Here is a 12,113-nt window from a genome sequence, read left to right as displayed (position 1 = left end):
GTGAGAGCCATTATCCACAAATGGCAAAAACATGGAACAGTGGTGAACCTTCCCAGGAGTGGCTGGCCGACCAAAATTACCCCAAGAGCGCAGAGACGACTCATCTGAGAGGTCACAAAAGACCCCAGGACAACGTCTAAAGAACTGCAGGCCTCACTTGCCTCAATTAAGGTCAGTGTTCACGACTCCACCATAAGAAAGAGACTGGGCAAAAACGGCCTGCATGGCAGATTTCCAAGACGCAAACCACTGTTAAGCAAAAAGAACATTAGGGCTCGTCTCAATTTTGCTAAGAAACATCTCAATGATTGCCAAGACTTTTGGGAAAATACCTTGTGGACTGATGAGTCAAAAGTTGAACTTTTTGGAAGGCAAATGTTACATCTGGCGTAAAAGGAACACAGCATTTCAGAAAAAGAACATCATACCAACAGTAAAATATGGTGGTGGTAATGTGATGGTCTGGGGTTGTTTTGCTGCTTCAGGACCTGGAAGGCTTGCTGTGATAGATGGAACCATGAATTCTACTGTCTACCAAAAAATCCTGAAGGAGAATATCCGGCCATCTGTTCGTCAACTCAAGCTGAAGTGATCTTGGGTGCTGCAACAGGACAATGACCCAAAACACACCAGCAAATCCACCTCTGAATGGCTGAAGAAAAACCAAAATGAAGACTTTGGAGTGGCCTAGTCAAAGTCCTGACCTGAATCCAATTGAGATGCTATGGCATGACCTTAAAAAGGCGGTTCATGCTAGAAAACCCGCAAATAAAGCTGAATTACAACAATTTTGCAAAGATGAGTGGGCCAAAATTCCTCCAGAGCGCTGTAATAGACTCATTGCAAGTTATCGCAAACGCTTGATTGCAGTTATTGCTGCTAAGGGTGGCCCAACCAGTTATTAGGTTCAGGGGGCAATTACTTTTTCACACAGGGCCATGTAGGTTTGGATTTTTTTTTATTCCCTAAATAATAAAAACCACCATTTTACAAACTGCATTTTGTGTTTACTTGTGTTATATTTGACTAATGGTTAAATGTGTTTGATGATCAGAAACATTTTGTGTGACAAACATGCAAAAGAATAAGAAATCAGGAAGGGGGCAAATAGTTTTTCACACCACTGTATGTACCTGTAGTCTAGTTCTGACATGTGTGGCTATTACTTGTCAACACGGTTCAAATCCTGGACTGGGTACCTGTGTGGAGTTTACATTTTCTCGTTATGTCTCTGTAGGTTTTCTCTGAGCACTGCAGTTTCCTCCTCATCCTAAAGAAGTGCACGTTGGGTAAATTGGCTCAGTGTAAGTGTGTGCATCTGTTGTGTAATGTTACTGTATAACTTGATTCATTTTCTTTGTAGATCTTCAATCCAAATGTTCCATTTTCACATGAGCCTTAACACACATTTGAGACACCGTCTTCGCAGTTTTTGGTGCACCAGCAACTATGGTTGTCAAAAGTACCTAAAAAAAATAGCAAGAAGTATCGATTTTAACAATTCAGTTCCAGTACTCCGTTTTAATGGTATCGATTCTACAGCCTACATTATGAATGTACTTTCAGTTTGCCATGGCTCTAGTTGCAGCCCTGTTTCCTTCCACATATGAGTGTTAATAAGATGGAAGTGCAGTGTAGGGGCCTTTACCAGCACTCTTCACTGACAGAGAGGGCAGCTGGAGTGGTGTCTAGAAATACTTAATGGTTTTCTGTCCCCACTTACCAGAACATCAAAGGTACATGCAAGCCTATAATGAAGATTTGCAAGATTTATCAATACGAAAAAATTTTGAGAGGCACCTTATTTCGAAATTTATGTTAAAAAATGAAGTATAAACCTGTAAACTGTTGCATTTGAATTAGGGAGGAGATGTTTATTTTCCCCCAAAGGGTAAAAAATTTCTTGTAGCCAGTTAAATGTTTAACAAATCAAGACAGGAATCTGCAAATATTGCGAGTTGTCAATGAATTTAAAAAGGCAAAAGCGGGACCAGAAGGGTTGAGAAACACTGATGCAAGGAAGGCAGTTTGGGCTGAATGCACCAGAATTAGCTAATGCGGAGAAGTGGTAGTCAAAATAAACCTTAACACTAGAATTCCTTAAACCTAAGAAAATATGCGTAATCCTGGCCTGCCTTCTCACCTCTCCATCTGCGTCTTTTGTTTTGTAAATGTGTCGATCAGCACAAGCAGCAAGCGGCCTGCTCTCCCATCCACTCCCTTGACGGAGTTCAACTCGGGCAAAAAGTTTCTCCCAGCTTAAGCCAAAGCTCCTTATCTGCATGTGAGGTTCCTGGAGTTGTATAGGGTAAATAATACAGTATATTGTTGTTTGGAATACATGCATTTCATGTGTGTTCCATGTCTACAAAGATCTGGATAAGTGTAGGATAACAGGAAATGCAAGGCAAGAAATGCTGAACACATACCTAAAGCAGAAACGTTTTCCATGTTATAGTAATAATGACATGAAGTGTATAATGTGTGAAGACTTTAGTCCAAATATCAAATAAGTACGTGCACTTTTATTCAAGAATATAACCAAACAATAAAAAGCTTCCAGTTTACATGTGGCTGTCAATGAGTTGGAAACCTAAGGTCCAATGTCAATCGAGAAGAAAATGATGCGTATTCCTGAATGGTGCAGAGGTAAGAACTGCTGCCTTATAACCTAAAGGTCCTGGGTTCAAAAAAAGGGTGCTCCATGTTTTGAGTAGTGAGCTGCTTTTATTATTATTATTATTATTATTAATTCTACAATACAATAAAAACATACATTTCATTTTAGTCTGTAACACCTGGTGTAAATTTTGGCTACTTGTAAAAGTTAGTGCTTGTTTTTTTATTATTCAGTTTTATTTTCTCAGTGACGTTCACTTGGTACAACGAACTTGCCTCTCCCTCTCTGGGTTGATGGTGTTTATCTCCATTCTTTTCACAAGAGCAGCTCTGTGGCTGATGCCTGCTCAGAACTATCTGTTGTACCGGCAATCAAAGATACGATGTCCCGTGACCACTCTCAGACTGTTCTATTCAATAAGGGCGCGCACAAAAAGGCGAGCTTCAAAAGGGTGACCTCAAACGCAACTATGTGCAATGCCACATAGATATTTTATTATTATCTATCTATTATTATCTAAATTATCTACGAACGCGTTTATTCGCTGCGCTCAATTGAGGTCGCCCTTTTGAAGCTCGCCTTTATTTACGCAAGCCTTTATTTGCCGCGGCCAATTGAGGTCGCCTTTTTGTGCACACCGTTATTGAAGGATACCCTCTCAGACTGGACAGCACCGTAACAACTGACAGCTTCTATGTATTTCTTTGCTAAATGTGACTATGCAATGCTAAATTTGTATAATTTGGTTTTTGAAGTCAAACTAATCTTTATTAGTATAAACCTTGTATTAGTATAAATACATATGAAGATTTGAACGATACTTTGGCGAATGCAATGTAGTCTGTCAGCTACACTGCAGATCCAGTTAATATTGTAATTCTGGATTAGTACACAGGCTAAACAATATCATTGTGTCTTATTAGTCATTTAAGATACTTGAAAAGCAGCAGAACAGTTGGTGTTTTACAGGAATTTGGAATCAATGAATTAACATAAAATTAAAGTTTGATTTCATACAAGATAGTACAGTTTGAACACTTGTTAAAAAAAGGGACAGATTTGGAAGAAATGAAAGCATCAGGATTCATAAAATTGACCCTGTTTGACTTGTCTATTAAATGTTACTCTTTAGTAGGGCTGCCACAATTAATTGATGTAAAAGTGTGCAAACAATGAATTGAAATAAACAGGAAAGGAAAAAAGCAGCAATCTGGCAATGTATTTAAATTTTTTTAATACTTGATGCTTAGTAGGAATTAAAATAAGACATTAAAATGTGTTTAATTTTGGGTACAGTTCTGGTGTAATTAGATCAGTTTTATTTTTCCAGCAGAGAAGAAGAACCTGCCGTTTACTGTAGCACAAACATGGCTGTGACAGAAGAGGCGTGCCAAGCTGATATGAGTACCATGAAGAAAATGAGAGCAAATATGAAGGAGGAGGAGGACAGTAAGTGGCAACTGCTCTGTGTTAAACAGGAGAGTGTGGACATTAAGGATGAGGAGTAGTGTGAACTAGAGTCAGTAGTCATAAACCCTCTGAGGTCTGAAGTAAAACACAAGAAATGTGCCGTTTTTGCTATGCTGTCACATTTTATGCAAGTTTCATCAACTTTTGCAGAAACTTGGCTGCAATGTGCAAGTAGTGTGTCCGAATTATGTGAAACTTTTAAATTGCCTTAAACACATACAAGTTATAAACAGTGGTTTGGAACAAGTGAAAGAATTTTATGTATTTATATATAAAAAAAAAAAAACTAAGCAATTTTGATGAAGCTTATTAAACACTGAAATATGGTTACCAAGGTGTGAAGAAAGTAAAGATGCCAAAACAGTCTGGCTATTGTACCCAGAATGACATTTATATTTCTAACACAGTCTTATTTTCACTAATCTCTTTCAGGAAAATATGGCAGTTGAAAGGTCAAAGTTCTTTCCCTGTTGAGTGTCTAGCAGGGATGAGTTGTTCTAACATTAGTTACTCATATCTGAAATTGGGTAACATAAAAGAAAAACGCAAAAGAATGTCTAGTGAGGTACTTGAAAGATGAGGGGATTAAGAGTGGGGTGGTGGATTTATGGAATTTTGAAACATTTATTAAAAATTCCATACTTGAGGACAGTCGCACCTTTTTTTTATTAAAAACACTGAACACTGAGGATTTTTGGTGTCATTCCTCAAAAATGTTTCTTTGGTTTTAGAACATTTTCAGTCACATGTTCACAGGTGGCGGCACGGTGGCGCAGTGGGTAGCGCTGCTGCCTCGCAGTTGGGAGATCTGGGGACCTGGGTTCGATTCCCGGGTCCTCCCTGCGTGGAGTTTGCATGTTCTCCCCGTGTCTGCGTGGGTTTCCTCCGGGCGCTCCGGTTTCCTCCCACATTCCAAAGACATGCAGGTTAGGTGGATTGGCGATTCTAAATTGGCCCTAGTGTGTGCTTGGTATGTGGGTGTGTTTGTGTGTGTCCTGCGGTGGGTTGGCACCCTGCCCAGGATTGTTTCCTGCCTTGTGCCCTGTGTTGGCTGGGATTGGCTCCAGCAGACCCCCGTGACCCTGTGTTCGGATTCAGCGGGTTGGAAAATGGATGGATGGATGGATGGATGTTCACAGGTAATTCAGACAGACTACCTAACTATAATGTAAACTCGCCCTGATAATAAAGATCATGTCTAATCATTTTAGCTCCGAGTCGCATACAGAAATCTTAAAGGCATTACTTTTTCACAATATAGTTAACACATTTGTAAACCACAGCAGTGCTAAAAGAAAATCGGGCTGAGCTAGAAAGACTTGCATACACATTCACAGACTACTAAGGATGCTTTCTCACTCTGTCCATTTGTTCAAGTCCACATCCAAGTTCAACTATCCATCTCGGTCTCCCTGTCCCTGCTGGTTTGCTTTCACATTGTGTTTTGTGGATCCACACCCAAGTCCGTTGGATGAGAAATGTTTAAACTATTGAGCAACTGTTTACTACCATCGCTAGCCAGAAAGGCATAGAGGAGATTTCACTCTCTTCTCAGTTTGGCCTAGCTTGCCAGCACCTGATCAGAGAGAACATTATTTACTGTGCCTGTATGGTAGTCTTTTGTCTGTGTAGCGGCAGGAGTTTAAAGCGAGTTCGAGCACGGGTAAAATGTGTGCCCAAAGAAATCTGTCTGTCCAAAAGTTTGTTTTAAAATATTTAGTGAAAATTCAAAGCAAATAATCCACACAAGAATAAAGAAAAAAGTTGTTACACACATAGAATAAAAGGTGAAAAAATGTATCTTCTCTAAACTTCGCTTTTATTGTCAAACTTTAGTTGTTTCTATACTTAAAGATGCTTTATTTATTCTTCTGTACGTTTTAAATGTACAGTGCTGTACATTCAATAAAGATCATAGTCTTTCATGTTACTTGGCACTAAATGCACACAAGGCATGTGCCGTCAACGCCTTACACCTGGCAAGGCAGGCCACTAACTGGGTATAATGTATAGTCAGAGAGGCTAGAAATAGTTAGAATATACCAATTCTATTCAACCTATGCACGTTGTAAGAACCTCCCAATAGAATATGCACTATTTAGGCAAACATTTATATAACTTAAATAACTATATGAAATGGCTCTTAGTCTGTCTGTGTTTATTTTGTCTTTCTAGAGCTGACCCCGGAGGGATACTCGGGTTAGTGGTGAGAAGTATGGAGGCAGTGATGACCTTGGGTGCCTTAAGGTTTACCTTGCTTTTCCAGATCTGTAGTCTTGGCACGTGGCTTTGGGGCTTTCACAGGATTGACTTATGCGTTGTAGGCCATTACCCTGCCACCTGCATTTCACATGAGTTTTTAACTAAACTCCTTGGTTTTTCTGTTCAGTGGAGTGGTGGCTCTGAGGCTAGGGATCTATGCCAGTAATCAGAAGGTTGCTGGTTCAGATAACCTAAATGGCAAAAGTGACTCTGCTCTGTTGGGCCCTTGAGCAAGGCCGTTAACCTGCAACTGCTTCATCCTGGGTTTGATGTTAACCTGCATCCAGGCCTGCAAACAGCTCCTCCAACTTGCAGGGAAAACTCGGCAGTTAGTGACAGGACTGGCACTCCAGCCACCGTCATAAAACTTCACACTGTTACAGTGTGGTGCTGAGGTGTCACCCGCTGCACTCGGGTCTCAATCCAGGTGGTTCGGCATGTGGTGGGTGTAGCAGTGTGCTCTCAGTGCAGCCTCAACAATCCTACTCATATTAAGTAAATTTTAAATCATCCATCTGAGCTGTTATGTCTTCATATGCTAATCCTAATTACACCTGAAATTCACTTATTGGGAAGAGACATTACCTTTAAGACACCAATATATTGATAATTACATTTCCTGTTACCTTTGCATGCAAGCTTGCAGATTTCCATGTATTTTGCTAGAACATGTTTTACAATTAAACGTTATATATTTTTGTCCTTTTTTCAAAATCCGTACATCAATCTTTACTGCCCCCTCCTGCCCTCAACTAATATTCATTTAAAGCACCAGTGATGTTGAAAAGTAGAAAGAATGCAGAGATTTTGACTGCAAAACAAAACCAAAAAAATCTAAAACAATATGAAAAGCACTTCTGGGCTCTCCTGATTGCTTATATTTGGGCACCAGAGAGAGAAAATGATGATAGAACACACAATTTTTGTCTTTAGAGGCAAACATTTTAAAGGATCTGAGACTTTCCATTTATGCTTGCATTATTATGGGCGTGGCTAAAGCTTTCTGTCCAAAATGTCCGTTTTTGGCGATTTTTGCTTGATCACTTAAAAGGCATATTTAATTCCTGAACACTAAATGTATTTATTATTTATTTTTTAACCAGTTGTTTATTAGTATAACAACTTTATGTGCATTAGTAACACTAACAATTAGTGTTACTAATGAACATAAAACATAAGTTTATTTTAATTGTACACGAGTGCATGGTCTGCTGTCTCCAGTTATAAATAATTTCTGCACTTTCAGGCAGTCCAATTCTGTGACTAATTCCACTTTAATATACAGGATTAAGCAATAGCAAAGTCTTCTTCAAATGTGCATTGAAGTAAAATGTTTTAATTCACTTGACTAAAGTGTTAAATACACTTGCTATCTTTATTTCACCCTTTGCCAGGTATTTATGGCAGGGTGGCAACTTGTGGCTTTTTAACTGACATTGTGTCTTCACAAAGAAATGTACATATCAGGTCAGGTCAGGTCAGGTTGGAGAGCATGCGCTGGTACAGTGTGCTGCCAAACCTGCCACATGACGAAACACATCTTTAAGATTTAAATGAAGATTTACCAGTGGTGTTACTTGTCCCAGTGTGTATATAAACACAAGGAACTCCAGTTTCTGTATTACATCTTGCCTGAAGAAGGGGCTGGCATATTGTAATCTTTTTAGTTAGCCAATCAAAGGGGTCATTTTGCTTGACTTCTCACTACATTCATAACGCTGCACAACAATTTTTTTTGAAAAGTCTTGCTTCCTGAAAAGTTTTTGCTGATTGTGACAGGTACCTACTGGGTATGCACAAATAGTTTTGGTTTTACTGCATCACGTAGGAACTCTGAGAAATAGACATTTATAAGTTTACTGACAATAACGTATTTAGTCACGTTTATGTTTTGCATAAGCTATTAAATTCAACAGAATTCAAAGTGTTTTGCTCCTGATTTTCTTTTGTATTCATTGTCTGGTGCATCACGTTGCAGTGTCCAACAGTAGTCAGCAAGCATTGATGGATTCCAGTTGCCCTGGTATTGTTTCTCTATCGTAGCAATATCCTGGTGAAACCTTTCACCGTGTTCGTCACTGACAGCACCGAGATTTGTGGGGAAGAAGTCCAAGTGTGAGTGGAGGAAATGAATCTTGAGTGACATGTTGCACTTCATTGTCTTGTATGCTTTGAGAAGTTTGTCTAACAGCTGAATGTAGTTTGGTGCTCTGTAATTGCCCAGAAAATTGTCAACTACGTCTTTGAAGGCTTTCCAGGCAATTTTTTCAAGCCCAACTAACAGATCTTGTCATTCATAACATGTCTGATCTGGGGGCCAACAAAAAATGCCCTCTTTGCTCTTGGCGTCAGTTATTCTTGGGAACATCTGTCTTAAATAATGAAAACCTTCACCTTCCTTGTTCAGTGCTTTCACAAAATTCTTCATGAGTCCCAGTCTTATGTGAAGAGGAGGCAAAAATATCTTTGCTGGGTCAACAAGCGATTCATGTGCCACATTTTTCTGTCCTGGAACTAACTTTTTACGGAGTGGCCAGTTCTGTCGAGAATAGTGCGACTCTTTGGCACGGCTGTCCCATTCACAGATGAAACAACAGTACTTTATATAGCCGAGCTGCAGTCCTAGTAACAGAGCAACGACTTTAAGATCTCCAACAGATATTCCAGTTGTACCTGCTACACTGGACGTGCTTCAGTGACAGTTCCATATTCTCATTCGTTTCTTTCATGTGTGCTGCTTAACCAACAGGTACTGAAGGATAAACATTGCCATTGTGTAGAACAACAGCTCTCAGGCTTAACATTGACGAATTAATGAAGAGATGCCACTCTTCTGGGTTGTGATCACAATCTTTCAATGTCACAACAGAAACAGAGACTGTCGACTTGTGCAGAAAATTTGGTTATATCATGACTAGCAAAATATCCGCGCTTTGCAGCGGTGAAGTACTGCTTTAAAATTTTAAATAATAAACTGAGGGAAAATGTACCAATAATTATTTGTTAAGGATCTCTTTGTATACCACGTTGTCAGTTCGCCGCTCCAGTTGCAATATGACCAAGCTGTGCGCTGAGCTTACTCTTGAGCATGCAACGTATAGTTGGCCATGTGAAAAGGAATCTTGCCTCCAATCAGTGCCAACCTTTTGTAGGGTTTATCCCTGAGACTCATTAATTGTCATTGCAAAGCAGAGCCTTACTGGAAATTGGAGACGTTTGAATTGAACTGGGAGATAAGAGGGTATAACGGGGATGTGAGGAATAAAAATTCTCTCCCCTGAGCCACCGCCAGTAAAAATAGTTGCCTCAATTAGGTTCTTTTGCAAGCATGTGACCTGAAGTCTCGTGCCATTACAAAGTTTCGGTGGCTGTAAGTTTCTCAGTAACATTATTGGTGCCCCAACCTACAAAATTAGATTATGCTCAGGAGTGCCTGGAGGATTCAGAGTGTGGACCGAGCTGCAGGCTATGGACATATGTATGTACGTAAGTAGGATTCAGTTAGCGTTGGGAACCCATGTACCAAATTTCTTAAAGATGGGCCCATTAAATAACAAAGACCGTTGAAAGGTTCAATATGGCAGCCGACAATGGTGTCATACCACCGAAATAAGTATGTACATCAGTTTCGGTTGGCACAGGGAAGCCGCCTACCAAATTTCGTGAAGATGGGGCCATAAATAAGAAAGTTTAACATGGCGGACTATGTCGACCGTTATGTGTAGAATTTCGAAATGAAACCTGCTTAACTTTTGTAAGTAAGCTGTAAGGAATGAGCCTGCCAAATTTCAGCCTTCTACCTACACGGGAAGTTGGAGAGTTAGTGATGAGTGAGTCAGTGAGGGTTTTGCCTTTTATTAGTATAGATGTGTGTGTGTGTATATATATATATATATATATATATATATATATAAATATATACAGTGGTGTGAAAAACTATTTGCCCCCTTCCTGATTTCTTATTCTTTTGCATGTTTGTCACACAAAAAGTTTCTGATCATCAAACACATTTAACCATTAGTCAAATATAACACAAGTAAACACAAAATGCAGTTTGTAAATGGTGGTTTTTATTATTTAGGGAGAAAAAAAAATCCAAACCTACATTGCCCTGTGTGAAAAAGTAATTGCCCCCTGAACCTAATAACTGGTTGGGCCACCCTTAGCAGCAATAACTGCAATCAAGCGTTTGCGGTAACTTGCAATGAGTCTTTTACAGCGCTCTGGAGGAATTTTGGCCCACTCATCTTTGCAAAATTGTTGTAATTCAGCTTTATTTGAGGGTTTTCTAGCATGAACCGCCTTTTTAAGGTCATGCCATAGCATCTCAATTGGATTCAGGTCAGGACTTTGACTAGGCCACTCCAAAGTCTTCAGTTTGTTTTTCTTCAGCCATTCAGAGGTGGATTTGCTGGTGTGTTTTGGGTCATTGTCCTGTTGCAGCACCCAAGATCGCTTCAGCTTGAGTTGACGAACAAATGGCCGGACATTCGCCTTAAGGATTTTTTGGTAGACAGTAGAATTCATGGTTCCATCTATCACAGAAAGCCTTCCAGGTCCTGAAGCAGCAAAACAACCCCAGACCATCACACTACCACCACCATATTTTACTGTTGGTATGATGTTCTTTTTCTGAAATGCTGTGTTCCTTTTATGCCAGATGTAACGAGACATTTGCCTTCCAAAAAGTTCAACTTTTGACTCATCAGTCCACAAGGTATTTTCCCAAAAGTCTTGGCAATCATTGAGATGTTTCTTAGCAAAATTGAGACGAGCCCTAATGTTCTTTTTGCTTAACAGTGGTTTGCGTCTTGGAAATCTGCCATGCAGGCCGTTTTTGCCCAGTCTCTTTCTTATGGTGGAGTCGTGAACACTGACCTTAATTGAGGCAAGTGAGGCCTGCAGTTCTTTAGACGTTGTCCTGGGGTCTTTTGTGACCTCTCGGATGAGTCGTCTCTGCGCTCTTGGGGTAATTTTGGTCGGCCGGCCACTCCTGGGAAGGTTCACCACTGTTCCATGTTTTTGCCATTTGTGGATAATGGCTCTCACTGTGGTTCGCTGGAGTCCGAAAGCTTTAGAAATGGCTTTATAACCTTTACCAGACTGATAGATCTCAATTACTTCTGTTCTCATTTGTTCCTGAATTTCTTTGGATCTTGGCATGATGTCTAGCTTTTGAGGTGCTTTTGGTCTACTTCTCTGTGTCAGGCAGCTCCTATTTAAGTGATTTCTTGATTGAAACAGGTGTGGCAGTAATCAGGCCTGGGGGTGGCTACGGAAATTGAACTCAGGTGTGATACACCACAGTTAGGTTATTTTTTAACAAGGGGGCAATTACTTTTTCACACAGGGCCATATAGGATTGGATTTTTTTTCTCCCTAAATAATAAACACCATCATTTAAAAACTGCATTTTGTGTTTACTTGCTGCTTCAGGACCTGGAAGGCTTTCTGTGATAGATGGAACCATGAATTCTACTGTCTACCAAAAAATCCTTAAGGAGAATGTCCGGCCATTTGTTCGTCAACTCAAGCTGAAGCGATCTTGGGTGCTGCAACAGGACAATGACCCAAAACACACCAGCAAATCCACCTCTGAATGGCTGAAGAAAAACAAACTGAAGACTTTGGAGTGGCCTAGTCAAAGTCCTGACCTGAATCCAATTGAGATGCTATGGCATGACCTTAAAAAGGCGGTTCATGCTAGAAAACCCTCAAATAAAGCTGAATTACAACAATTTTGCAAAGATGAGTGGGCCAA

The 12,113-nt window shown here is 40.0% G+C and overlaps 1 protein-coding gene across 4 annotated transcripts in view; it reads left to right on the top strand.

Moving 5' to 3' along the window:
* LOC114667564 (gastrula zinc finger protein XlCGF52.1-like) overlaps nucleotides 1-12,113 on the top strand; it is a 41,389-nt gene that overhangs the window by 12,457 nt on the left and 16,819 nt on the right. Inside the window, exons 2-3 of one of the 4 annotated variants that reach the window (XM_028822921.2) lie at nucleotides 1,238-1,304; nucleotides 3,954-4,069. In XM_028822921.2, coding sequence (XP_028678754.1) covers nucleotides 3,988-4,069 — 82 coding nt within the window. In that variant the 5' untranslated portion in view covers nucleotides 1,238-1,304; nucleotides 3,954-3,987. Of the gene's footprint in view, nucleotides 1-1,237; nucleotides 1,305-3,950; nucleotides 4,070-12,113 lie in introns of all 4 variants that reach the window. The other 3 variants (XM_028822911.2, XM_028822937.2, XM_028822929.2) reach the window with 3 other exon arrangements.

The sequence above is a fragment of the Erpetoichthys calabaricus genome, chromosome 1 (assembly GCF_900747795.2).
Source record: "Erpetoichthys calabaricus chromosome 1, fErpCal1.3, whole genome shotgun sequence".
Classification (NCBI taxonomy): Eukaryota; Metazoa; Chordata; class Cladistia; order Polypteriformes; family Polypteridae; genus Erpetoichthys; species Erpetoichthys calabaricus.
The sequence above is the reverse complement of the archived record's forward strand: the minus strand, read 5'-3'. Positions and strand labels throughout refer to the sequence as shown.